Source organism: Hyperolius riggenbachi, chromosome 8, assembly GCF_040937935.1.
Source record: "Hyperolius riggenbachi isolate aHypRig1 chromosome 8, aHypRig1.pri, whole genome shotgun sequence".
NCBI lineage: Eukaryota > Metazoa > Chordata > Amphibia > Anura > Hyperoliidae > Hyperolius > Hyperolius riggenbachi.
Window position 1 is genome coordinate 79,485,841 of NC_090653.1, and position 26,403 is coordinate 79,512,243.

General features: G+C 46.2%; 1 protein-coding gene across 3 annotated transcripts in view; it reads left to right on the forward strand.

The window, feature by feature from the left end:
- The window catches only part of LOC137528950 (cytochrome P450 2F2-like), a 107,058-nt gene that overhangs the window by 58,999 nt on the left and 21,656 nt on the right, over positions 1-26,403 (forward strand). For all 3 annotated transcript variants that reach the window (XM_068250761.1, XM_068250760.1, XM_068250762.1), the window contains exons 5-7: positions 1,109-1,269; positions 20,802-20,978; positions 24,778-24,919. In XM_068250761.1, the coding sequence (XP_068106862.1) occupies positions 1,109-1,269; positions 20,802-20,978; positions 24,778-24,919 (480 nt within the window). The remainder of the gene's footprint in view (positions 1-1,108; positions 1,270-20,801; positions 20,979-24,777; positions 24,920-26,403) is intronic.

A 26,403-nucleotide genomic window follows, 5' to 3' on the forward strand; every position in this document is an offset into this window, starting at 1 on the left:
CAAATTTTATTAACATTAAACTGTTCAAATAACAACATTGCAAATGTAAGCCTTCATCAGAGTGGGGTTGCAGATGTGCATAAAAGCAGGGGTGTAACAATGGACCCTGCAAGGGATGCAGCTGCAGGGGGGCCCAGAAGCAACAGGGGGCCCCATGGGGGAGAAGTTTATTTTCCCCATCCTGAGAGACTGACAGCTAAGGGCACGGAGAGAAAAGACATTCTGCTCTCTGCACAATTGTTCTAATGACTGCATCTGCTCAGCCACCAACAAAGAATCATGCAACGTTTTGTAGACAAAGATTTGTAGACAGTCCCTATTCAGTGTGCAGCAGGTTCTTGTGTATAGTGCCCAGCCCCCAACCTCTTCACCCCTCCCCAAGTGCTGTGTACTATAGTGATGCTGGAGAAGTCTGCAGAGCCAGTTCTGCTCCATCAGAGATGGACAGAGTGAGTGTAATAAGCTGAGGCTGAGAGCACACTTGTCTGTCAGTTTTCTGTATGCATTTTCTGCACACCATGGGCTTGATTTACAAAACGGTGCTAACTTTAGCACTGGCCCTTAGCACGTCTAAACTCAGTTGAAATGTGAGAAGTAGTGCTCGTGCGCAAAGTACCGTGCAAAGTACCGTGCGAAGTGCCCACTAAAGCCTATGGGACGTAGCGCGCGCAAAGTCCTTTGTGCGCGGTACTTAGCGCGCGATCTGATTGAGAAAACTGGTGCTAACCTACTTAGCACCCTGGTTAGCACGCCTTAAGACTTTAGACGTGCTAAGTAGGTTAACACCGCTTAGTAAATCAAGCCCCATGTGTGTCTGTATGTGTGAAAACATGCCCGTTTTATCGCAGAAGCTAATGTAATTGATAGAGAAAATGTGTGCAGTGCTTCACTGCTGTCTGTTTTTATCTGCATGGAGAAAGCACATTCAAATGTGCGCTAATCAATTGATTAACATTGGTTCTGAAATTTACCTTTGCAGAAAGCGAGGGGGGGAGGGGGCCCCATCTGATGTTTTGCAGGAAGGCCCAGTGATTTCTGGTTACGCCCCTGCATAAAACTTTGGAAACTGGCCATACACATTCATTTTATTCCTTCTCTTCTTACCCAGGGGCCCTAGTGAATCCAAAGAAATACTTTGCTTACACTTCCTCCAATGTTATCTCCTCTGTTGTCTTCGGGAGCCGGTTTGAATATGAAGACAAAAGACTCCAAACCATAGCAGACAGCATCATTGAAAGCTTCCACATCATGAGCACTTTATGGGGCATGGTGGGTATTCTTCTTATTTTTTTGACAAACTCCCATCTGTTTTTCCTCCTCAACCAATTGAAACCTGCACTGCTACATCACTGAACCAACATTACTAAAGGTGCGTACACACACACTACCCCGCCGGCAACAATGGGTCCGCCGGACTCTCCCGCTGGGCGGACGTTCAGCCGACAGTAGTGCGTGTGTACGCGCTGTCGGCGGACAGATAAGGCTGTTTCTGAACGATCCGCTGAGCGGATCATTCAGAAACAGCCTTATCAGTCCGCCGACAGCACATACTGTCGGCTAAAGACCGCCCAACGGAAGGGTCTGGCGGACCCGTCGTTGCATTTAGTAGTACGTGTGTACGCACCTTTAGCATCTTCTGAGGAGAATACCTCTTGATATTTATCTGCACCAGCAAACTCCTTTTCAAAGTAACTTCAGTGTCTTGCAGGCTGTCCAATTAGTGCCCTTTCATGGTGATCTCAAACAGCTATTCTTTCCACGCTGTTTGTCAAGTTACTTTAGCACACACGTAAAACTCCGTCCAGTGAGACAAGTCTGGCCCTGTGAGCCATCAGATTTGGCCTTCAGGTGGGTTCCCCACTGTGCATTATGTTTGGCCCACTCTAGACCACCAGAGAAGATATTATGGAGGGTAAGCCCTAGATTACCAGGGAAGCCATATGGGGGAGGAGGGAGACAGCACTAGATACCAGGGAACTGTATAGGAGAGGAAGAGGACCACTTAACACCAGGAAACTGTGTAGGGGAAGGAGGACCACTAATTATCAGGGAACGGTGTAGAGGATAGAGGAGGGCTTTAAAGAGAATCTGTATTGTTAAAATTGCACAAAAGTAAACATACCAGTGCGTTAGGGGACATCTCCTATTACCCTCTGTCACAATTTCGCCGCTCCTCGCCGCATTAAAAGTGGTTAAAAACAGTTTTAATAAGTTTGTTTATAAACAAACAAAATGGCCACCAAAACAGGAAGTAGGTTGATGTACAGTATGTCCACACATAGAAAATACATCCATACACAAGCAGGCTGTATACAGCCTTCCTTTTGAATCTCAAGAGATCATTTGTGTGTTTCTTCCCCCCCTGTTCTCATGCACTGAAGTTTCAGGCTGCTCTTTTCTTCCTGCAAACAGCTTTGCCCTTGTCTGTAATTCTTCAGTATGTGAAAGCCCAGCCAGCTCAGAGGACGATTTATCCAGCTTGTAAAAGATAAGAGAGAAGAGAGAAGCTGCTCTAATCCAAAATAACACACAGGCAGTGTGCATAGAGGGGCCTGGAAGGGGGAGTTCATAGCAGAACCACAACACTGAAGAACTTGGCAGCCTTCCAGACACAGGCCAAGTCTGACAGGGGAAAGATACATTGATTTATTACAGAGACTGTGATAGCAGAAAGTGCTGCAGTAAGCCAGAACACATTAGAATAGCTTTTTGAACTTGTAGGATGATAAAAAACAGGATGCAATTTTTGTTACGGAGTCTCTTTAAAACACCAGTAAACTTTATAAGGGAGAGAGGTGGCCACTAGACATTGAGGTCGGCCCACCAATTGGTCCCAGAGCTAAATTTCGGCCCACTTTGTATTTGAGTTCGACATCCGTGCTTTAGTAGAAAGTTCCAATGGCTGTAAACAATAGTCATGATATTAATTTTAGTCATTTTTCAGTGAAATTCAACTTACCGTTATTGCCAAATTATTTGCACACTTCTGAATTACAATTTGTACTTTCATAATGACTCATAGTTTCTTAAAAGTATAATAAACAAAGACACAGAGCAGGAAAATTCACAAGACAACCAAGGCAAGTGCCTGGGGCCTAGTGGGCATCAAGAGGTCCAGCTGGCCTTTTTGTCTGACCCCTCTTTACCTCAGCTTACCAAAGGGGCCACAGGGTGGGCCCCAAAGATACTACCTTGCCTATGGCCCCACTTCATCTTAATCCATCTCTGAAAAGACATATTTTCATGAAAATGAGAACTTCATTGAAAAAGTATATTTACCTCCATTACCTTGAGGGTCTGGATCTTAACCGGTTTATCCACCGCTACAGTATATCTATGTCCTCTGTGACTTCATCCAAGCCACGGGGAAGTAGATACTGTATACAATTTTTGATTGCAGCTTGCTATACACGATCGGGCGCGCTTCTGTGTGTGCCCCCTGAAACTGTAGCTGCAGCACTAATTGACTTAAAGAGAACCAGAGATGAAGCACCCTCTTGTATTTTACCTTATAAATCAGTGGGAACATGACAGTAAACACCTAATCTGCCCTTTGTTTCATTGTTCTCTGTGTAATCTGACTGTTATCACGTCTGATAAGAATCCCCGACTGAGAAGTCAGGCTGCTCTGTCTAGCTTTGCTACAGAAAGTTTATAGCTAAGTCTGTCTTCTGTGGTGTTATTTCAAGCCCAAGCCTGCCCCCTTGTGGCTTTGCTATAATGACTCAGCAATAATCATTCCCAGCAAAGCCAGATTTAATTGCTCAGTCTGGGATTCTTGTGACTGCTGTTAACAGACACATTTAGCAGTGAGGAGGAAACAGAGAGCATGGTAAGTGTTTTCTCTAATGTTCTTACTGATATACATGGTAAAATACACAAGGGTGCTTCCTCTCTGGTTCCCTTTAAGGGAAAATATGTTCCCTTAGTCAATTCCCCCTAAGGATGAACCCTCACCGCTGTAGCCAACAGCAGTGATCGTTCATCTCTCTTGCTCCGTGCAGAGATCCTGTAAAAAAAGCAGCTGCAAGCAGATTGCCTCACCTCTGCCTGTTCCAGCGACAATCCGACAGCCACATCCTCTGCGCACCGCTCTTCAGTCAGCCTCGTACTGCCAAATATCCGGGTCCCGGCTTGATGACGTTATCAAGCTGAGACCCAGGTATTCAGCAGTAATGGGCTGAGTGAAGAGTGGTGCACGAAGGCTGCGCCTGCCAGATCATCGCTGGGGGTTGCTATATTTGAGGGGGGTTGGGGTTGCAAATCCTGACTGGGGGCGCATAAGAGAAACTGGGGAACATCTGGAGATTCATGGGGAAAAATCCTAATACTATGGCCACATCTGGCTATAATGTGTGTGTGTGGGGGGGGGGGGGGGGGAGAAGCGCTAATTCTGGGGACTTATCTGGCTAGCTATATGGGGGGAAAAGACACCTTATACAGGGGCAAATGCATGGCCGGCCCGCTCATGAGGCGGGGTAAAACTTTTGCCTCAGGCGGCAAACTTCTAGGGGCAGCACCCGCCTGTCCGTGGGTGCGGGGGGGCCGGCCGCCCAACCCGGAGGGGTAGCAGGCAGGACTGGGGTATTGGGCCAAGCGGGGGGGAGGGGGGTCGGACCCCTCCCTCCCTCGCCTGGGTCCCCCGATCTGCGCTCCCCTCCAGCTGTGAATAGGAAGCAGCCGATGCCCAATAGTAAGAGGCACGGGCGGGGAGGACTCACCTTATCCGCGTTCCAGCGTGCGCTCCACTGACGTCACTTCCTGCATCGCCGTCCACTTACAATACAGTGGGCGGCGACCCCCCTCCTCACCGCTAGGCCCAATACCCCCGTCCTGCCCGCTACACCTTCGGCTCGGCGGCCACGGGGGGGCGGGGGGGAGGGTTGGGGGGGTAAGGGGGCGTAAGCGGCGGCAATTTTTTTCTAAATTTGCCTCAGGCGGCAAAAAGTCTAGGGCCGGCCCTAGGCACATGTATAAATATATACTGGGTGGGGATACAGGGGAGGACACATCTGGCTATGGGGGTGATAGTGGGGACATATATGGCTATACGGGGGGGCTAATACTGGGGACACATCTGGCTATCTATACTGGAGGGAAGGGGACCAAATATTCGGGGTACGGCTATCTATCTATAGGGGGCATTATATGGGGGCGGGCACATGTGGCTATCTATACTGGGGATGTACATAGTGGTGGGGGCACATCTGTCAACCTATGTGGGAGAGGGCACCTCTGGCTATCTATACTTGGGGGCGGACCTATTACTGGGGCACATCTCACTACTTATATTAGGAAGGACCCACCTAATACTGGGGGAATGTCTGCTACCTATATTAGGGTAGGCAGAATTCAAGGGGGGGGGGGGGATCGTTTATAATCTCTGGTGTTGAAGAACCTTGGCCAGCCCTGCCAGGGCAGCGTATGGGGATGCCACGGCTATCGGTGAAATTGTTTTAAGGGATGGGGACCACTGGTCAAATGGGGAAATGTAATAGGGTAAAACGAAATAATGGGGTTGCAGTAAAAACCTATTATAAAAAATGCAGTTTAACCATACCCACTTTTATGACCATGCCCAATTATAAGACACACATTCTACATACAGTAATAAAATTATGAATGAGCCTCCCTAACTAAACTTTTCTCCCTAATTTTTACCATCAATAATACTTTTACTAGTTTATTTCCTAATTTTAAAGTGAAAAGTACACATTGGGCTTGATTCACAAAAGAGTGCTAACTGTTAGCACAACCATTTTCCCGTGAATTTTTCGCATTGCGCTCGATCGCGAATTTTCGCGGGAAACGATAACGGTTTCCGTGCACAAACGCGAACTTTCGTGCGAAAACGATATCGATTTCACGCGAAAATTCGCGTTTGCGCGCGAAACCGTTATCGTTTTGCGTGAAAATTCACGATCGCGCGCAATGCGAAAATTCATGCGAAAATGGCTGTGCTAACAGCACTCTTTTGTGAAGCAAGCTCATTGTAGCAAAAACCCACCTTTATTTCAGAATCAAAAATCATCATCAAAAATTGTGACAGGAATACAATTTAAGTTTTGTGATAAACGGTAGAAATAGCCAAATAATATTTGTGGTTATTATCTACTATAGCACTTTTTATTTTTAAACTGGAATTGGCAAAACCTGGCAAAAAAAAGCATTTTTAAAAAATTTTACCTCTTTTTCCCATTAAAATGCATAGAAAACAAAATTCTTCTTGGGACAACATACCACCTAATGAAAGTTTAGTTTGTCTTGAAAAAAAAAAAGATATACACAGTAGATTTATTTAGATGGCATAAGTAGGGATAAAGTTAATGCTGATTAACCATTTGAGGACCGTAGGCTTACACCCCCTAGTGACCAGGCAATTTCTTTACAAATCAGGCCACTGCAGCTTTAAGGGCTTGCTGCAGGGCCGTACAACTCAGCACACAAGTGATCCCCCCCCTTTTCTGCCCACCAACAGAAAGCTGCCTCCCCAGGCAACAGCCAAGTGACATGGCTGTCCCCAGTACAGCGCTGCCTTAGATCGCAGCACTGCACATTGTAAATAGACGGTGGTTTCGCCGTCTAACAGTTTAGCCATTGGGAGACTGATGGTGTCATTTAAGCATGCGATCTCCTGCAAAAACCCCGCCCCAGGACTTCATGCTAATTGGTGCTGAAATGTCAAAACTGCTCTGGTTCATAGGGGGGGAAACAAGGTCTGAATGTGACGTGGTTAAGGAGGGGGCTCCATGCCAGTTCCAGTGTGAGGCCCTGTTGGTTTAAATTATGCTCCTGTTATTTAGGCAAAAAAAGGTAATATGGCATTAGTAAATTGTTATTTCTCAACCTTATAAATAGGCTGTGGCATAATTCTGGGACTAAAAATATATTAAATTATGCCCATACACCACAGGCCGATTCCCGATTGATTTCAGCATGAAATCTCTCGCGAATTAGCCTTGCAATACCACCTTTGCTGCCTGCCTGCTTCCCAAACTGATTTTTAACAAATTCCAAATCCCATAAAGTGATTGCCTCTCTGAGCAAAAGTGCAGACCACAACATTATGAGTAATTCGCTTAACCACTTCTCTACCACAGTTTTTTTCCCCTTAAAAAGCTCTTCACATTCATTCGGTAATAACTTTATCACTAATTATCACACTGAAATGATCTATACATTATTTTTTGCGGGGAAAACTAGGCTTTCTTTGGGCAGTACTTTATGCTAAGAATTATATTATTTTATATGGATTTGACAGGGAAGAAGAAGAAAAACACGAAAAAATTACCATTTCTCAGGTTTCAGCCATTGTAGTTTAAAAATAAAATGTGCTATTGTAGATAAAACAGACACATTTTATTTGCCTATATGTCTCGGTTATTACAAAGTTTAAATTGTGTCCCTAGTACAAAGTATGGCGATAATATTTTATTTTGGGTTAGGGGTGAAGGAGTTTCAAAAATAATTACAATGTATTTAATTTTTCTATGGTAAGTGAATAATGGTGTATTTGGAAGTAGTTTTACTTTTTGGCCACAAGATGGTGCTATACGTACTCAGTTTTCTAAAAATAGTAAAACAGAACCAAATATTTACATGTGTTTATAGGTGTTTGTAAACAAGGACTTCGAAAAGCGTGGCAGAAGTTGCTAAGTGGTTAATACCACTATTGTGAAAACTTGGAAAATTTTAAATACCGGTACATACAAATAAAATGTACACTTCTCACAGAGTAAATTGTGCTATAAACTACTTTTTTTTCCCAATGTTGCCTTAACTTGCTGTAAGTAGTAAAAAAGCTGACAGATCTGATAGATTTTGGACTGGTCCATTTCATCATGGGGGATTTTAGTACTACCTTATTCTTTACAAAATCACTTCCTGAAAAGTATCTATACAAAATTGCTTGTCAGCCTCCCACATGATTCTGGCAGTTGGACTGAGCAACTAACATTCAGTAAGTGTTTTTGTAAATAAAGAAATACCTAAGAATCCCAAATGATTAGATGGACAAGTCCAAAACCTGTGAGATCTTTAAGCATTTTGTTATCTAATGTAAGTGACAGCAAAATAGGAAAAAGGTAACTCATCTGACTGGGGGGAGGGGGGGGGGGAGATACATTTTATTTGTATGTAATTTAAATTTTTATGGCAAGGCAGCCTGCAGCCCATAGCCATATTACCAGGGGGCTATCTTTATTATACAAGTGCTGGCCTATATTTTAATGAGCAAGCTCACATCCTAGCAGCCCACAGTTATAAGACAAGACAAATAACATTTATATCGCGCTTTTCTCCTGGCGGACTCAAAGCGCCAGCGCTGCAGCCTCTAGGGCAAGCTCTATAGGCAGTAGCAGTGTTAGGGAGACCTGCCAAAGGTCTCCTACTGAATAGGTGCTGGTTTACTGAACAGGCAGAGCCGAGATGTGAACCCTGGTCTCCTGTGTCAGAGGCAGAGCCCTTAACCATTACACCATCCAGCCACCAACACAATCTGGGACACATCACACCAGCCAGCCATGCATGTCATAAAAAAACTCAGCTCACCAATGCCTATCTATACAAAAAGCTATCCCTAACATCCCAAATTATCTCAAACATGGGTTTATTCAATCAGTTCAAATAAACAGTTTAACAATTTAACACTGTATATGTGGTTTCTGGTACAGTAAAACATTGATGTAGAGCCCTAACAGTATTTTAGTGCCATTTTGTGGTTCCTAATCATATTACATACAGTATACAACTACCATTTCAAAAAATATATATAAATGATGCTGTGTATATACACTCATCTCGATTTAAAAAAGTAAAAAATATACAGTAAATAGAAAATGTAATTAAATTATATAATAAAATAAATTCATAACTTGACGCAAATAAAGGACAATTAAAGTAAATAAGTTAATGCTAGCACATTAATCTACTGAACCATAAACGCCCATTCACAACCAATCAGGAGTCATCGATGAAACAATTCAGATCTAAATCTATATTTAGACCCTAGATAACTCTTTTTTTTCAACCCCTCCAGTGCCCTACATGTCTGTCTATTCCACAAAATGTACATAATATAGAAAAAGGCTCTCATGGCCATTCTGTTCCTGCACATTTCTTTGAGGTTGACTCTAAAGCCTCGTACACACGCTGTACTACAGTGAACGACGGGTCCGCTCAGCGGATCGTTCAGAAACAGCCTTATCAGTCAGCCTGACAGACTGTACACACGTTGTACTGTCGCTGGAACGCCCACCCAGCGGGAGGGTCTGACGGACCCGTCGTTCCCTGTAGTACAGCGTGTGTCCGAGGCTTAAAGAGACTCTGTAACAAATTTTTCAGCCTTAGTTCTTCTATCCTATAAGTTCCTTTGCCTGTTCTAATCTGCTCTGGCTTACTGCAGTCTTTCCTAACTGCACTGTCTCTGTAATAAATCAATGTATCTTTCCTCTGTCCTGTTTGTCGGGCTAAAGCTTGATTGTGTGGAATGTGCAGGGCTGCTTGTGATTGGTAGAAGCGATACACACCCTCTGCAGGCCCCCTGCATACTCTGAATGACTCATACACTATGCTTAGCTGAGCCTATAAGAAGCTGGTTAGTTTGTTTGTAAACACTGCCTAAAACTGTTAATTACAAGCCAGGATTGCAGCAGAGAGTGGCAGAAACAGCACAGAGGGGCACAGGAGAAAATAATGAATAGAATGGTATGCTTTTTATTGTAAGAATATTAGAGTACAGATTCTCTTTAAGGATCCGTGTAAACCTCAAAGAAATGTGCAGGAACAGAATGGCCCTGAAACCTTTATTCTATATTATGTACATGTTTGTAGGTACATTCTTTAAGAGGTCTTTTGGTACGACCAATGTATACATTTCCACAGGAGCAGCTTAACATATAAACTACCACTTTTGTTTTGCAAGTAATAAAGTATCTAATTTCATAGCTATGACCCGAGCTACTATTTTTTAAAATGAAATTACCTTTTTAGGCCTCAATTCACTAAGCCAGTGGTTCCCAACCTTTTCCGGCCCGGGGAACACTTTCTGACCAAATTTTCCTCTGGGGAACGGCGGGGTGGGTGGGGGGGGGGGTGTCGGCGCAGGTGTTTGCGCAACCTAGTGGACAGTGTCGTGCGCAGCAGGCTATGGGGGGGGGGGGGGGGGGCTGGGGTGCAGCTGCATAGCTAGCATAGTTGCCCCAGTATAGGGAGTTTAGTTGCCCCAGTATGGCTAGTATAGTTACCCCAGTATAGTGCCCCAGTATAGCTAGTATAGTGCCCAGTCTAGTGCCCAGTATAGGTAGGTAGCGCCCAGTATAGCTAGTATAGTGCCCAGATAGCTAGTATAGTGCCCAGTATAGTGCCCAGTATAGCTAGCATGGTGCCCAGTATAGCTAGTATAGTGCCCAGTATAGGTAGGTAGTGCCCCAGTATAGTGCCCAGTATAGCTAGTATAGTGCCCAATATAGCTTCCTAGTATGGGTAGGTGTGCCCCTCCCCCCTCCGCGGCCACCGCTCCTGTTACCTTATCATGAGCGGGCGGCCGCTTGTCCGATTGGATTCCCCCGTAGTAGGCGCTCTCCTCTGTGGCATCTCCTATTACAGCAGCGCGCGCTCGGCGGCTGCTGTGATGAGCAGGAAGCGGTACAGCGGCTTCCTGTAGTGGCGATATGCATCGCCGTTACCAAGGGAACCGCTGTACCGCTTCCTGGTCATCACAGCAGCCGCCGAGCGCGCTGCTGTAATAGGAGATGCCACAGAGGAGAGCGGCTACTACGGGGGAATCTAATCGCACAAGCGGCCGCCCGCTCATGATAAGGTGACAGGAGTGGCGGCCGCGGGGAGGAGCGAGAGGCCAGACCTGAACACTAGTGTGCCGCGGAACACCGGTTGAAAAACGCTGCACTAAGCTTTATTAAACACTTTATCAAACGTTTGATAATTTACCTCATGATTAAAATCTAATTTTAAATTCACTAAGGTGTTATAGTTTTATCAAATGTTTTATCGATAAAATGTTCAATAAATCTATAACACCTTACTGAATTCAAAATTAGATTTTACTCATGAGGTAAATTATCAAACATTCGATAAAGTGTTCGATAAAGCTTAGTGAATTGTGTCTTTGGACAATGCTTACATGCATAATACTTACCACAATTACTATAAAAAAAAACCTTTACGTTATCAAAAGTGGTTCTACGGCGGTTGTGGTCCCTCCTCACACCACTGAGAAAGGTAATGCAAAACTGGTGGGGAGGAGATGCTGACAATGTTTATATATACAGTACATGTACATTACATGTATACATAAAAGACGATTCTGCTTGCACCTATTGCTGTCATTTTTAAGGCGAAAACTACACTTCGATTATTTTAATTCTTCCTGGGACCAGGGCCGGGCCGACACATAGGCTCACGAGGCTGGAGCCTCTGGGCGGAACTCACTGCAGTGTGGGTGGGGTGCAAGGAGCAGGTCTGTATTGTGCCTGGCTTGCCGCCCACCACCCCAGCTGTGTTTATCATGCTGCGCTGAGTGCTCACCACCACTTTGCCTGCAGTGCTGGCTGGCTGCTGGGAATGACGAGTGGAGCAGATGAGCTGTTTATCTAATCAGCTTTCTGCTGCCTGCTGTCCCCAGTCTCTCCTTGCTGCGTGTATAGAGGAGAGGAGAGCGCCCCTCCCCTCCTCTCTTCTTCATGTGACACTGAGGGGCGGGGCTGAGCACTGTGCCGTGCCCCGGGCAATTCGATCAGAATGAAGGAGTCAGAGACTGTGGAAGAGATAGCTGCTATGCAGGGCAGGGTTGCCAAGCGTCCGTATTTATACGGACTGTCAGTAAAAAACCCTCAAAAACCCGCTGTCCGTATTGCCCGTATTTCCTGGGCATGTGTCCGTCAAAAAAGTCATACATTTAAATAATCTCTTTTGCGCATGTGTGCCGCTCCATGCTGCGCTTCGTTCCCCCCTCCCTCAGCCTCCCTCCTCTCCCCCTTCGGCCCAATGACTGATCGCCTTTCTCTGCTGCCCAATAAGAGGGCTGAGCAGCCCGGCTCAGCAGCCAGTCACGAGCGAGGAGGACACAGAGAGGACGAGAAGCGCCAGCAAACCAAGCAGCCCAGGCCAGCCCAGCAGCCACAAGCCACCAAGGGAAACCCTGTCCACGGCGATGCCTAGCGAGGAGGGAGACAGAGTGGGAGACTCGGAGGAGCAGCGCCGGCAAGCCATAGGCCCTGCCAGCTCCAGCAGCCAGGCAGCGAGAGAAACAATGAACGGGGGTCAGGCCCGCTGCCCCCATCGATCCGACCACCAGACTCCAGGCCAGCCAGAGAGAGACAAGGCCAGGCACACCACAGCCACACAGGCAACAGCATTCCAAGCCAAGGCCTAGTGAGGAGTGAGTGTTGAGTGATTCTGACAGACTCTGAGAGAAATGTATTTCTTAAAAGGTTATTATGCTGTTGCTTATGGTAGCACTGACACCCTCTGCATCAGTTTACAGAGTACATAGTCATGTCACTGAGGAGCTCACAATCTAATCCTAGTACCACCATAGTCATAGTCTAATGTCCTACCATATTATTATTATGTATTTATACAGCACTGACATCTTCTGCAGCACATTACAGAGTACATAGTCATGTCACTGACTGTCCTCAGAGGAGCTCACAATCTAATCCTACCATAGTCATAGTCTAATGTCCTACCATAATATTATTATGTATTTATATAGCACTGACATCTCCTGCAGCACATTACAGAGTACATAGTCATGTCACTGACTGCCCTCAGAGGAGCTCACAATCTAATCCTACCATAGTCTAACGTCCTACCATATTATTATTATGTATTTATATAGCACTGACATCTCCTGCAGCACATTACAGAGTACATAGTCATGTCACTGACTGCCCTCAGAGGAGCTCACAATCTAATCCTACCATAGTCTAACGTCCTACCATATTATTATTATGTATTTATATAGCACTGACATCTCCTGCAGCACATTACAGAGTACATAGTCATGTCACTGACTGTCCTCAGAGGAGCTCACAATCTAATCCTACCATAGTCATAGACTAATGTCCTACCATATTATTATTATGTATTTATATAGCACTGACATTGTTTATTTTATGGGGAAACAAGTCTTCTCAGCAGAGCCGGGACAAGGTCCTCCAGCACCCAAGGCTGAGACACCAAAATGCGCCCCTCCATTCCTCCCACCTCAGCTGTCACACACGGATTGCTATTAGACTAAGAGGGCCACAGGGCCCACAACCTCCCCAACACCTTAATATCTAGTTATATGGCGTGCAGTCACTGCTATGTATCTCCTTTTCTTATTTCTTTCTGCTTCATACACAATTAGGAATGACAGCTGAATGAATTGTGCGCCCCCTCCTACACTGCGCCCTGAGGCTGGAGCCTCTCCAGCCTATGCCTCGGCCCGGCCCTGCTTCTCAGTTCAGGAGGGCTGTTTTACATGAGCATACAGTAATCACCTGCTTCAGCAATGTTTCCTTCCTCCCCGAAATTCACAAGAAGTTCCCTAAAAAGCCCGCTATTGACTCCGCCCATAACTCCACCCCCTGTCCGTCCAAAACTTGGGGTGTCCAGATTTTTTGACCATTTTGTCCAGGAAAAATTAGAAATTGGGTTGGCAACCCTGATGCAGGGAAGGGGGGAGAGGCACTGCAAGGAGAGGTATGTGTTCACATGAGGGAGAGGTATGTTCAGAGCAGAACATGCAGCCATGATTCTGCTCACTTACAGCTCACACACTGCCTGTTCATGATGCTTGGATCAGTATCCCTAATGCTGCCTTGTGTGTACGCTACAGGATACACTCACAGCTGGGAGCTCTCTCCTTCCCTGTCCCTGAAGCTGCTGCATGATTATGTGGGGGTTGTAAGATTACAGGAATAACTGCAGCATTTTACCCCAGAGCTGGGCTTCCTGTGTGAGAGGAGAGCACAGGGGGGAGTGACTATGAGCTGTGTCAGGTCTGTGATATTGCTGGCATTTATGTCACCAACTCCCCTGCCCCTCTCCCATTCCCTATCACTCCTGCATCAGGCTATATTTCCCCTTATCCCCTCCCCACCCCCTAAGACAAAAGGAAACCCAGATAAATGCACCCTGTATGTATTTGGAGAGCTTAGCCTGTCTAATTCCCTCTCATCTGTGACTAATCACAAGCTGTAGTTTGATCTCACCCCTGTGCCACCTGATTGCCATGGCAGAGAAGACATATAAGCTCATTTGAAAACACAGGATATTAGCAATGTCTGCGTCCATGAAAGCAGGAAGTAGAAACTGCAGATTTATTGCAGGATTTGTATCAGCTGTAACAAAGAAATGTTTTTCTTTAAAGGTTATTATACTGTTGCATATCTTTTAGAGCAGAGTGTAACTTCAGGTCCGCTTTAAAGTGGCCATTACGATACAATTTTCCAGACAATCAGTCGTCCTAGACCACTAATGAAAGCTTGCCGGTATATCTAATTCGATCAAATTGATGGAATCGATTCAAAAAAGTGTCAATTCCATTAATCTGAGCAAATTGGATAGCAGCTTTCCTTCCATTAGTGGGCCCAAAAGATTGTTTCTGATCAATGTTATCAAATCAGACAATCAATCATCTAGAGAATTGTATAATTAATGGCCACTTTACGTATTTATATAGTGATGATGCCCTCCATAGCACTTTGCAGAGTACATAGCAATATTGCTGATTATCCTCAGAGCTTAAACTGTAATCCTGCCATAGTTATAGTGTAATAAGTGTCTACCATATTAATATGTATTTATATAGCACTGACATGTTCTGCAGCACTTTACAGAGTACATAGTCATGTCACTGACTGTCCTCAGAGGAGCTCACAATCTAATCCTGTCATAATCATAGTGTAATGTCCTATGTGGTCGATCTTCGTAAGCTTACTGCTCACGCACAGTTCAGTCATCAGAGAGCCACGCATGCGCAGTAAGCTTACAGAGAAGGCCGGGGGGGGGGGGGGCGCAGGCCGGGGGGGGCGCACTTCTGGTCACTTGCCCTTTGGCAAGCCTAATATTATCCTAGGTGGTGGGCATGTGGTATGTACTTATTTTAATCGCATGCATCTTCCCACTCTGCTGGAAACGGACATAATGTTACTCTAAGGGTCGCACAAAAAGTGCAATGATGTGTGTTTTTAGTCGCAGGGAAAAAAACAGCAAGTTCATTCTTTCTGCATGCGTTATGAGAATCGCATGCGCTTCTCATACAATGCTTCCCTTATTGGATTTCAAAAATGCATGCATTTTGAATGAGTTTGTTTTTTTAAATATGGGCAAAATTATTTGCAAATTATTTTTTTCACTTGCCCAATATTCATTAAAACGAATTAACAGAAACACAGGAAGGTTATTTACTGATTACTTTGTGTATCGATATGCACACGTCACATTATACCAGTAAACTTTACTGTACCATGTAACAGAGGAACTAAGCAGCTCGGGGTGGCCCGAAATGACAAGGAAAGTGTACCATGTAATAAATAGATCATATATACAATAATATACAATACAATAACATTTCTATAGCGCTTTTCTCCCATAGGACTCAAAGCGCTTAGGCTCTCTCAGATTCAGTAATTAGTAGGATGAAGTATTCACACAACAAAAGTTATATTTCTGCAAATGCCAAACTGAACAGGTGGGTTTTCAGTCTGGATTTAAACACGTCCAGGGATGGAGCTGTCCTGATCTGTTGAGGTAAGGAGTTCCAAAACGTAGGGGCAGCATGACAGAAGGCTCTGGGACCAAAAGTTTCCAAGTGGACTCTGGGTATGACTAGATTATTAGAACCTGTGGATCTGAGAATGCGGGGATTGCTACGCAGCTGCAACATATCTTTCATGTATCCAGGGCCCAGATTATTCAGGGATGTAAATGTCAGTAGGCCGATCTTGAATAGGACCATCCATTCTATAGGTAGCCAGTGAAGGGAGTGCAGGACTGGCGTTATGTGGCAGTGACGGGGTTGGTTGGTTAGCAGTCTGGCAGCAGTATTCTGTATCAGCTGTAAGCGGTGCAAGACCTTTTTTGGAAGGCCAGTGTAGAGAGCATTGCAGTAGTCCAGTCGGGATGTGATGAAGGCGTGGACTAATGGCCCATACTCACGAGGGACTTTTGTCGCCTCAACACGCGGCGCGCGCGTGTTGCGGCGACAGGTCGCCCGTGAGTATGGGCCGTCGCACGCGCGCGCGCCCCCGAACTGTCGCCCGTCGCTATGTCGCCATGCGATTGAAACTTTCAATCGCATGGCGACAGTTGCCGCTGCCCCCCCGCCGCAACTGTCGCTAGTCCGCGTGAGTACGCGGACTAGCGACAGCAACCTCCATTGAGGTTCACAGACCTTCCGGCGGGGGGAGGAGGAACGTCAGCGACAGCTTCCGCCTTGCCGCTGGTCCCTCTTCCGCATGTGTACGCGGAGGGACCTGGCGAGAAGCTGTCGCCGGCCTGTCGCCCACACGCTCACGTGTGCTGGCGACAGGCGAGTTTTGCAGCCCGTGAGTACGGGCCTTATGGTTGGCAGATCTTCTGGGGGGATGAGGTGCTTGATTTTTGCAATGTTCTTCAGGTGAAAATAGGATGATTTCACCACAGTGCAGATTTGAGTTCTGAAGTTTAACTCTCCATCAATTAGAACTCCCAGGCTACGCACATGATCAGAGCTGCGTAGATCCGTGCCTCCTATTCCCAGTGGTGAAGAGTGCAAGTTAAGTTGTTTTGTTATCATGCTCTGCCCTCCAATCAGAAGGACTTCAGTTTTGTCTGCATTTAGTTTCAGCCAGTTGTCATTCATCCATTGCTGTTGTTCACGTAAGCAGGCGTTTATAGTTAGAGTTGGGTCTGTCACACCAGGCTTGAAGGAAAGATATAGTTGGGTGTCGTCTGCATGTATATAACTTAAGGGCTCATTCACACTGAACACGTTTGCATTTTCGAACCACAAGTACATGTGCCTCCCATAGAGAACACATTTTTGCATTCCCACCGTGTGTTCATACGCGTTGCGCCTTTTACCACTGTTTTACAAAACATCATTCCAAGAAATAATTTTACTTTATTTATAAATGAATAGACAGGACAAGACACAGAACATTTATATTGTGTTTTTCTCCTGGCAGACTCAAAGCACCAGAGCTGCAGCCACTAGGGTGCGTTCTATAGGCAGTAGCAGTGTTAGGGAGTGTTGTCCAAGGTCTCCTTCTGAATAGCCGCTGGCTTACTGAACAGGAAGTGCTGAGATTTGAACCTTGATCTCCTACGTTAGAGGCGGAGCCTTTAAATGATACCAGAGCCCAAATCAATGAGAAATTGGGGGAGCAGGCATGTATGGTGAGCTGTCCTGATGCTCGCCGCTCCCCATTCTGCCCCCTCCGCTGCCTGTAATTCCCCTCCGGCACCCTCTTCCAGTCAGCCACATTGGGCATCACTTCGCCTGCGCTGGCTCAGCTGCATGCGTTCTAAAGTACGCAACCGCGGCCGGGAGCTCTCTGCGCACGCGTATGGCATCATTGTGAGGCTCCCAGCCGCGGTTGCATACTTAAGAACATGTGCAGCCAGGCCAGCACAGACGCAGTGATGCCCAACCTGGTCGACTGAAAAAGAGTGCCGGAGGGCAATTCCAGGCAGCGGAGGGGGCAGAATGGAGAACGGGGGGGAGTGTTGAGCATCAGGACAGCTCACCATACATGCCTGCTACCCCCGTTTCTCCTATTCATTTGGGCTCTGGTATCCTCTAACCAGTACACTATCCAGCCACAATACCATCTGATAGTATAGTGGTTATTCCAAAGCTTATGTACAATTATAATTTCCCTCTATAGTTTTCATGCTATTTTGTGACTGTCAGCTTAAGCTTCTTGCTAGCTAATATTAGAACTGTGATATTACTAAAGCATACCTCTCAACTTCTTGAGATAAGAAAGGACACTTTACAACACACCCCTAACCACGCCCCTAACCATGCCCCCACCACACCTCTCACCATGCATATCACTAAATATTCAGAATCGAAAGATGTAGTTTTATCATTTAAACCACACTGGTCCTTTTTATAGTAATTCATTTTTCTTAATTTTAATGCCTGAGGTCTGCTGGCTGCAAGGTAAGGGGGGACTGGCGGCGGCAGCTAGAGGGGGAGCTCCCTGTCACTCACTGCCTAAAGGGGCTCCCTTTCACTCACTGCCTAAACGCAGTCCCTGTCACTCACTAGCTAAAGGGGTCCCTGTCACTCACTAGCTAAAGGGCTCCCTGTCACTCACTGCCTAAAGAGGTCCCTGTCACTCACTGCCTAAAGGGGTCCCTGTCACTCACTACCTAAAGGGCTCCCTGTCACTCACTACCTAAAGGGGTCCCTGTCACTCACTGCCTAAAGGGCTCCCTGTCACTCACTGCCTAAAGGGCTCCCTGTCACTCACTGCCTAAAGGGGTCCCTGTCATTCACTGCCTAAATGGGGTCCCTGTCACTCACTAGCTAAAGGGCTCACTGTCACTCACTACCTAAAGGGGGTCCCTGTCACTCACTGCCTAAAGGGCTCCCTGTCACTCACTGCCTAAAGGGGTCCCTGTCACTCACTGCCTAAACAGGGTCCCTGTCACTCACTGCCTAAAGGGCTCCCTGTCACTCACTGCCTAAAGGGCTCCCTGTCACTCACTGCCGAAAGGGGTCCCTGTCACTCACTGCCTAAAGGGGTCCCTGTCACTCACTGCCTAAAGGGGTCCCTGTCACTCACTGCCTAAATAGGTCCCTGTCACTCACTGCCTAAAGGGGTCCCTGTCACTCACTACCTAAAGGGCTCCCTGTCACTCACTACCTAAAGGGCTCCCTGTCACTCACTACACTGGCTGTTTGTCATTATGTGCATTTACTGGTGAAAAGCTGTCTGTTATTATGTGCATTTACTGGTGAAAAGCTGTCTCTTATTATGTGCATTTGCTGGTGAAAAGCGGTTTCTTATTATGTGCATTTACTGGTGAAAAGCGATCTCTTATGTGCATTTACTGATGAAAAGCGGTCTCTTATTATGTGCATTCTCTGGTGAAAAGCGGTTTCTTATTATGTGCATTTACTGGTGAAAAGCTGTCTCTTATGATGTGCATTTGCTGGTGAAAAGCTGTCTCTTATTATGTGCATTTACTGGTGAAAAGCGGTTTCTTATTATGTGCATTTACTGGTGAAAAGCGGTTTCTTATTATGTGCATTTACTGGTGAAAAGCGGTTTCTTATGTGCATTTACTGGTGAAAAGCGGTCTCTTATTATGTGCATTTACTGGTGAAAAGCGGTCTCTTATTATGTGCATTTACTGGTAAAAAGCTGTCTCTTATTATGTGCATTTGCTGGGGGAAAGCTGTCTCTCATTACGTGCATTTACTGGTGAAACGCTGTCTCTTATGTGCATTTAGTGGGGAAATTTTGTCAGTAAAAAAAATCTTTTGTCAGTAAATTTTTAGGTATTTGTCAGTAAAAAATAACGTGAAAGGTTGGCAACACTGGCAGGCTGCGCGGTGCAACGGGAAAGATACAGGCAGCCCACCTCACTCTTGGGCTTGGCGTGGGGGAGGAGCCGACGACAGCGAGCGAGAGTAGGGTGGCCGCAGGCAGCCATAAATACGCAGTGTGTGACTGCGTTGCACTCGCAGAGCCTCTCAACCTGAGTCAGTCCAGAGACTAGCAGACTCGCAGGCAGCCAAAGCCAGCCAGGAGCAAGCCCATGGAAGAGGGGTGGGAATGGGGTATCACATGCATGCATAAAGAGGTGGAAGGTGTGGGTGTGATTAGGCAGGACATGGGTGTGGAAATGTGGTTGGGCATGGTTAATTTAACCACTCCCATAAGCACCAGAGAAAATCTTGCACCCAGGTGCCAGGCACCCCAGGCTCACCCCTGGTTACAGCACTCAGGAAATGTTTGGGAAGTGCTGCTAAGTACTGGTGTATACATTTGAATGCTTATATCTTTGTTTACTGTTATCTAATTCCTTTCACACTTTTCTGATGGTAGTCTGCTCTAATCTGACGGCAGAGTGAGCCATGAGGGGAGTGGGAATTCCCTCACAGTGCATCTGTTAACTCTGTGTGTGCAGAGAGCTCAGTCAGAGACAGGCAGAGTTTTCTCTCACAGAGAGCAGAGGAAATGTATCTTAGGTGCAACATAAACATTTGTAATTGTGTGTGTGAAACCTGATACCTGACAGGCTTTTAATATAACACTGCTTCAATATTACACTGTTCTTAGCATATCAAACTGCAGAGAGTCATACCTCTGCAAATGAGACATTCCAAATGTAGCTTAAATCTACACACAATTAATTGCATCTTTTGCCTCTGATATTTAACATGAAAAGTGAGAAAATGTTTACACAGCTACTTAGACATTATTTGTACATTGTTATTTTAGAACACTTAGTTTGACAGTGTTCCTGCTTTAAACACATTTTCTGGTAGAAAATTTGATATATTAAAATAGATCTGTACAACAGTCTTGAAAGAGGGACAAATAAGGAAAAAAGAGGGACAGAGGGACCGGGCTCCCAAAGTGGGACTGTACCTTCAAAGTTGGGAGCAATGCTATAGGATAACAATTGTCTATTGCAGTTTAGTGAAATATTTAGTAATCTAGGGTAAAGAGCACTGTTCCTGTAAGTTGCCTGTCCAAATTTCAATTTTTGGAGCCTTTTAGGATGTTACAATAGTATATGATCATTATATGCTGCCTTTTATTGTTATTTCACTTTGCTCTCTTCAGCTTTACAATGTCTGCCCATCTCTCATGGAATACGTGCCGGGCCCACACACAAAAATCGGCAAGTATTTTCAAAAGACCTACGACGTTATATATGAGAGCATTAAACAGCACATGGAGATTCTGGATCCAGAAAACCCTGGAGACTATATTGACTGCTTCCTCATCAAGATCAGAGAGGTAATTTATGATAAGCAAAAAGCTTCTTAGCCACTTGAGGACCAGAGGTTTATACCCCCTTAGTGACCAGGTGTAACATCTGCGGCTGCGGGCACGCAGGGTGTTTCCGCAGCCGCCTCAGTTCCCTGCTCGGAGGATTTTTCCGTTCCGCCGGCGTATAGCACGCCGGGGACGGACTTGTCATTAGCACATAGGTTTGCTGTATCGCGTGGCCGCGCGCGTAGACAGGACCTTTATGCTGGGAGGAGGTGCGTCAGCTGACCCGCTGGTCGGCTGACGTCAGAGGGGACTCACGCCGCTCAGGATTGGCTAATTGTAGTGGGTGCGGCTGTGAGGTCTCCTCTGCTTCTTAAAGGGAAGGTTCAGGGAGGGTATTGAAAAAATAAAAATCAATTTCCACTTATCTGGGGCTTCCTCCAGCCCATGGCAGGCAGGAGGTGCCCTCGCCGCCGCTCCGCAGGCTCCCGGTGGTCTCCGGTGGCCGACCCGACCTGGCCAGGCCGGCTGCCAGGTCGGGCTCTTCTGCGCTCCAAGGCCCGGCACTTCTGCGTCCCACGCGGGCGCGCTGACGTCATCGGACGTCCTCCGGGCTGTACTGCGCAGGCGCAGTAGTCCTACTACTCTTTTGCCTACTGATTCTGTACTGTATCTGCCTCTCAGTTGCCGAACCTAGCCTGTCTGACCTCTGTACTCACCAGTGGGCCCTTGCCACTGGTGAGGTGCTTTTCTGATAGTACCCACCAGCTCCTCTGGTGAGGTTTAGTTAAATCTACTCAGTTACTGTTTCTGATAGTACCCACCAGCTCCTCTGTTGAGGTCTCATTAAACTAATCAGTTACTGTTGTATCAAGCACATCTCACTCTGTGTTCCTGCTAGCTATACTTGCATTATTGGTGATTCTGCAGATCACCACATAATCAGGTATAGCGTCTGTATTATTGGTGATTCTGCAGATCACCACATAATCAGACGTCTGTGTTGCTACACCAAAACATTATTACAATCGGTACACCAGGCTATTTTTTACAATTCGGCACTTCACAACTTTAACGGTTTATTTACACCGCCAGGTAAAGCAACCTGTTTTTAACCCTTTCACCCCCACCAATAGTGAAGATAATTAGGGATAGTCAGAATTGCCTATTTCCAAATCCATCGACATTCTGAAATTTTGCATCGAAATTCCGATCGAATTCTGAATTTCATGGGTTCCGAGTTCACAAATATTTTCCCAAATCATAACAATTCTGCTCAGAATTTTCAAATTTTCACATATACCGTAACTTTTGCATTTTTGCTTACGAGTTTCTTGAGCACACTCAGTAGATATTTTTGCTTATATGCAAAAATCAGAACAATAAATGTTTACTGAGCATTCTCAAAGGAGATAAATGTGAAAATTCTCAGTGAAAATTCTAAGCAAAAATATGAAAATTCTAAGGAAATTGTTTTGAAATTTACAAGTCAGAATTCCCTAAACGGGCACGCGCGCGAGACACGGCTGTGGACGGCGCGTTGCCTACAGCCGTTATGAAAAGGGCGGGCTTTTTGCTAGAGGAACTCCAGTAAAAATAATGTAATGAAAAAAAGTGTTTACTTTTTACAATAATTATTTATAAATGATTTAGTAAATGTTTGCTCACTGTAAAATCTTTCCTCTCCCTGATTTACATTCTGACATTTGTCACAGGAGACATCTTTACTGCTGGTAAGAAGATGCTGCTTATTTGCCAGTTGGAAACAGCTGTTATTTCCCACAATGCTACAAGGCTTCCACAGTGTGATGTCAGCACCCTGGTGCTGACATCACACTGTGGGAGGGGTTTCACCGTCCACAATATCAGCCATACAGACTCATGGGAAAGGGGGTGTCAGCTACTGATTGGGATGAAGTTCAATCCTTGGTTACAGTTTCTCTTTAATATTAGACTTAACATAAAGGTATACAAACCTAGGTTAAACGCTGTAACCACCATTTAATGTTCCACATGCTTATTTATACATTACTAAAGGGTCACAAGCAACTATCATGCCACGGTATCATTCTTTAAGAAGACTTAAACTCTTTAACGTAAAAAAAGTTTTATATGCAAAAATTACACATTACAAATAGAATGTGGAAAATGACAAAATCTTCTCAGCATACAGGAACTGAGTTTGAAGCAGGCTTATTAGTCATAAGCTTACTCCTTTTCTTTTAAAGAACAACCATGGTGACATGTGACAGGATGAGAAAGACATATGTATGTATAGTACCAAGCACACAAATAACTAGGCTGTGCTCCTTTTTTTTGTTTCTCTGCATGAAAGAGTTAAAGGGAACCAGAGAGGAACGTTAAGAAAAAATAGAACAAGCTTTTATACATAACTGGGGCTTCTTCCAGCCCCATAAGCCTGGATCGCTCCCACGCCGCCATCCTCCGCTTCCTGTACCGGGTCCCGTCACTTCCGGCAGATGCGGCCAATTGTCCGCATCACAGGGGCTCCCTCCATACCCGTACGCATGAGGCTGCGCAGTAAGTAGCCTCAAGCGTACGTATATGGAGGCAGCCCCGTGTGATGCCGACATTTGGCCGCGTCTGCCGGCTGCCTGGCCGACTAGCGGCACTGACGGGACCCGGTACCGGCGGATCCAGGCAGCAGAGGACGGCGGCGTGGGAGCGATCCGTGTGTATGGGGCTGGAGGAAGCCCCAGGTATGTATAAAAGCTTCCCCCCAACGTCTCTGGTTCCCTTTAAACATCAGGTATGCAAGTGAGTTTCTGTCCAGGTCGGGACCGGGTCGAACTGGGTCAGACAATAGCATAACCCTCACTGATAAGCAGGGGCGTAACTAAGAGCCCCCGGGCCCCCCTGCAGAAAATGTGAGCGGGCCCCCCTCCCCCCCTGGGGCCCGCTCGTGGCTGTTTTGGGGGGCTGGAGGGGTCGCACCATGAGGGGAAAGCTATGGCCACACTCGGCGGGGAGGGGGGAAGGTCCCCCCCTCCCTCACCTCTGGCTTTCCCCTCTGTGCTCCCCTCCAGCTTCTAGCTATAGAAATGCAGCGAGCGGAGCGGCGGGCAGCGGCAGGCAAACATACCTTTCGTGCGTCCGGATGCTTCTCGCTCTAGTGACTGACGCGACTTCCTGTTTTATACAGGAAGTCGCGTCAGTCACTAGAGCGAGAAGTGTCCGCGCTGGAACGCACGGAAGGTATGTTTGCCTGCCGCTGCCTGCCACTCCGCTCGCTGCATTTCTATAGCTAGAAGCTGGAGGGGTGCACAGAGGGGAAAGCCCGAGGTAAGGGAGGGGGGGACCTTTCCCCCCCCCCCTCCCCACCGAGTGTGGCCATAGCTTTCCCCTCATGGTGCGACCCCTCCAGCCCCCCAAATCGTCTACGAGCGGGCCCTAGGGGGGGGGGGGGGCCCAGGCCCCCCCCCCCCCCCCCCGCGGGCGCATGGGCTGCATCCCCTATTGTTACGCGCATGTAAGTAATTACAGCCATAAAACACTTTCCTGTCAGTAAATGGCTTCTGGTAGCAGGAAAGAGATAAAAAGGGTCAATAATTCATTTGAGCTCTGACATACTTCAATGAAGGTGTAACTGAGCAGAGGCATTGAAACAGTAAAAACTGAAAAACTAGACATAAATATAAAATAACACTGTGGGATATCTAAAAAAAAGTCATTTTTAGGAGACTGAGGATAGATACAATTGTTTTTCTCATTAGTTTATTTTCAGCTTGGATGTCCTGTAAGTAAGCCAATAAATGGTATCATCCTGATGCAAGACTTTTTACAATCTTCTCTTCTCTATTAGGAAAAAGATAAGCCAAGCACTTTTTTTAACCGTGAATCGTTGGCTGGATCCATTCAAGATCTGGTGTTCGGTGGGACAGAAACAATCAGCGCCAATCTGACATATGGCTTCCTGGTACTTATGAAATATCCAGAGATAGCAGGTACATCCATAACTAGCACTGCTTTTGGGCCAATAGAAATAGATGTATGCCCCTTAGCAACAGGCCTAGCAACTAGCCCACAACTCTGGCACCATAGGGTGTGGTTTAGCTGACTGTTGAGGAGGAAGGAGATGTCTGTAGGGGGAGACAGAGGTCAAGCGCTCCATTGTGATAATTTTACAGAGGATAGAGGTTTTGGTTAGGAGAGGAGAGGAGGAAAAAGATGTATGTATGTATGTACAGTATATATGTCAACCGGTCACACATGTGCACTCCATATTTGTGACATTTAAAAAAAAAAAGTAATATTTACTGATAGGTATGGCAGAACAGTTCGCCTGGTGAAGGTTCCTGGTGGACATCAGTGATTCCACAGCTCGCGTGAGCGGCGAACAGTACACGAGACAGTACACATTTTTGTCAGATTTGACAAAAATGTCAGAAACACCTTTTCTGGTTGCATGTTTGTTCAGGGTCTATGGCTATAAGCATTAGAGGCAGAGAATCAGCAGGATAGCCAGGCTAGGTATTGCTAAAAGGAAATAAACATGGCAGCCTCCATATCTCTCTCACTTCAAGAGCCCTTTAAAGGCGAGGCTGGTGGTGGAAGCCAATTCTTGGTCTATTAGACACCACCCTAATCGTCATTCCAAACCTTCTCAATTTCTGCCCAGTGCCAGGTCTCTGTTCCTAAGTTCTTTCAGGGAAGAGGCCTTTTCCCCAGTTAAGCACGCACACTCTTCAACTCAAAGGTCTCCAGATGATGAACCTGCCTGAACAGCTGTTACCGACGGCTCCCATCGGGTCGGAGGTTCCGGGCCATCCCCACCAAGACGTCAAGGCACAGAGACACTTTCTTCCCTACAGTGGTGAGACTCTTGAACTCCCTATAAGTCCCATGGCGCTCCCCCCACACTTGTGGTAGCACCTTCTTAGCTGTCGCTACCCATGATACAAGAGCGTTTATTGTTACTGTGATCATTCTGTGTTATCTTGTTTCTGCTTTTTGATATGATACGGTCTCACAGGTTTTCTTGCACTGTATGTCTCTGCTGTAACTTATGGTTTGTGCACTGTTTACATTTATGTTTCTGCTGTAACTTATTTTGTGAGCTGCCCTGTGTTGCTAAAACCAATTCCGGGCATGACCTAGTCATGCTTGGCGAAATAAATGATTCTGATTAAGGCCTAGATAATCCTAGCTTTTGAACAATTCAGTATCTCTGATGTGCTTCCCCGATTGTCCCTGCTGGATGGGCCATGGGCATTTGGGGGGATGGTGCCTAGAGCAAACTCATCTGGCAAGGGGGAAGAGCTCAAGGTCCAGGCCTTGAGGAAAAAGAGATTTCAGTGAGGTTGAAGCAGAGGCCAAAAGGACTGGAGCAGAAGGAGAGCAGATGTAGGGGAGAATGACTTTGGTGGAGTGTCCCTGGGCAGGAGGATGTGATTCTCCTCAGCAGCAGTCAGATGAGGTATAGAGGGGC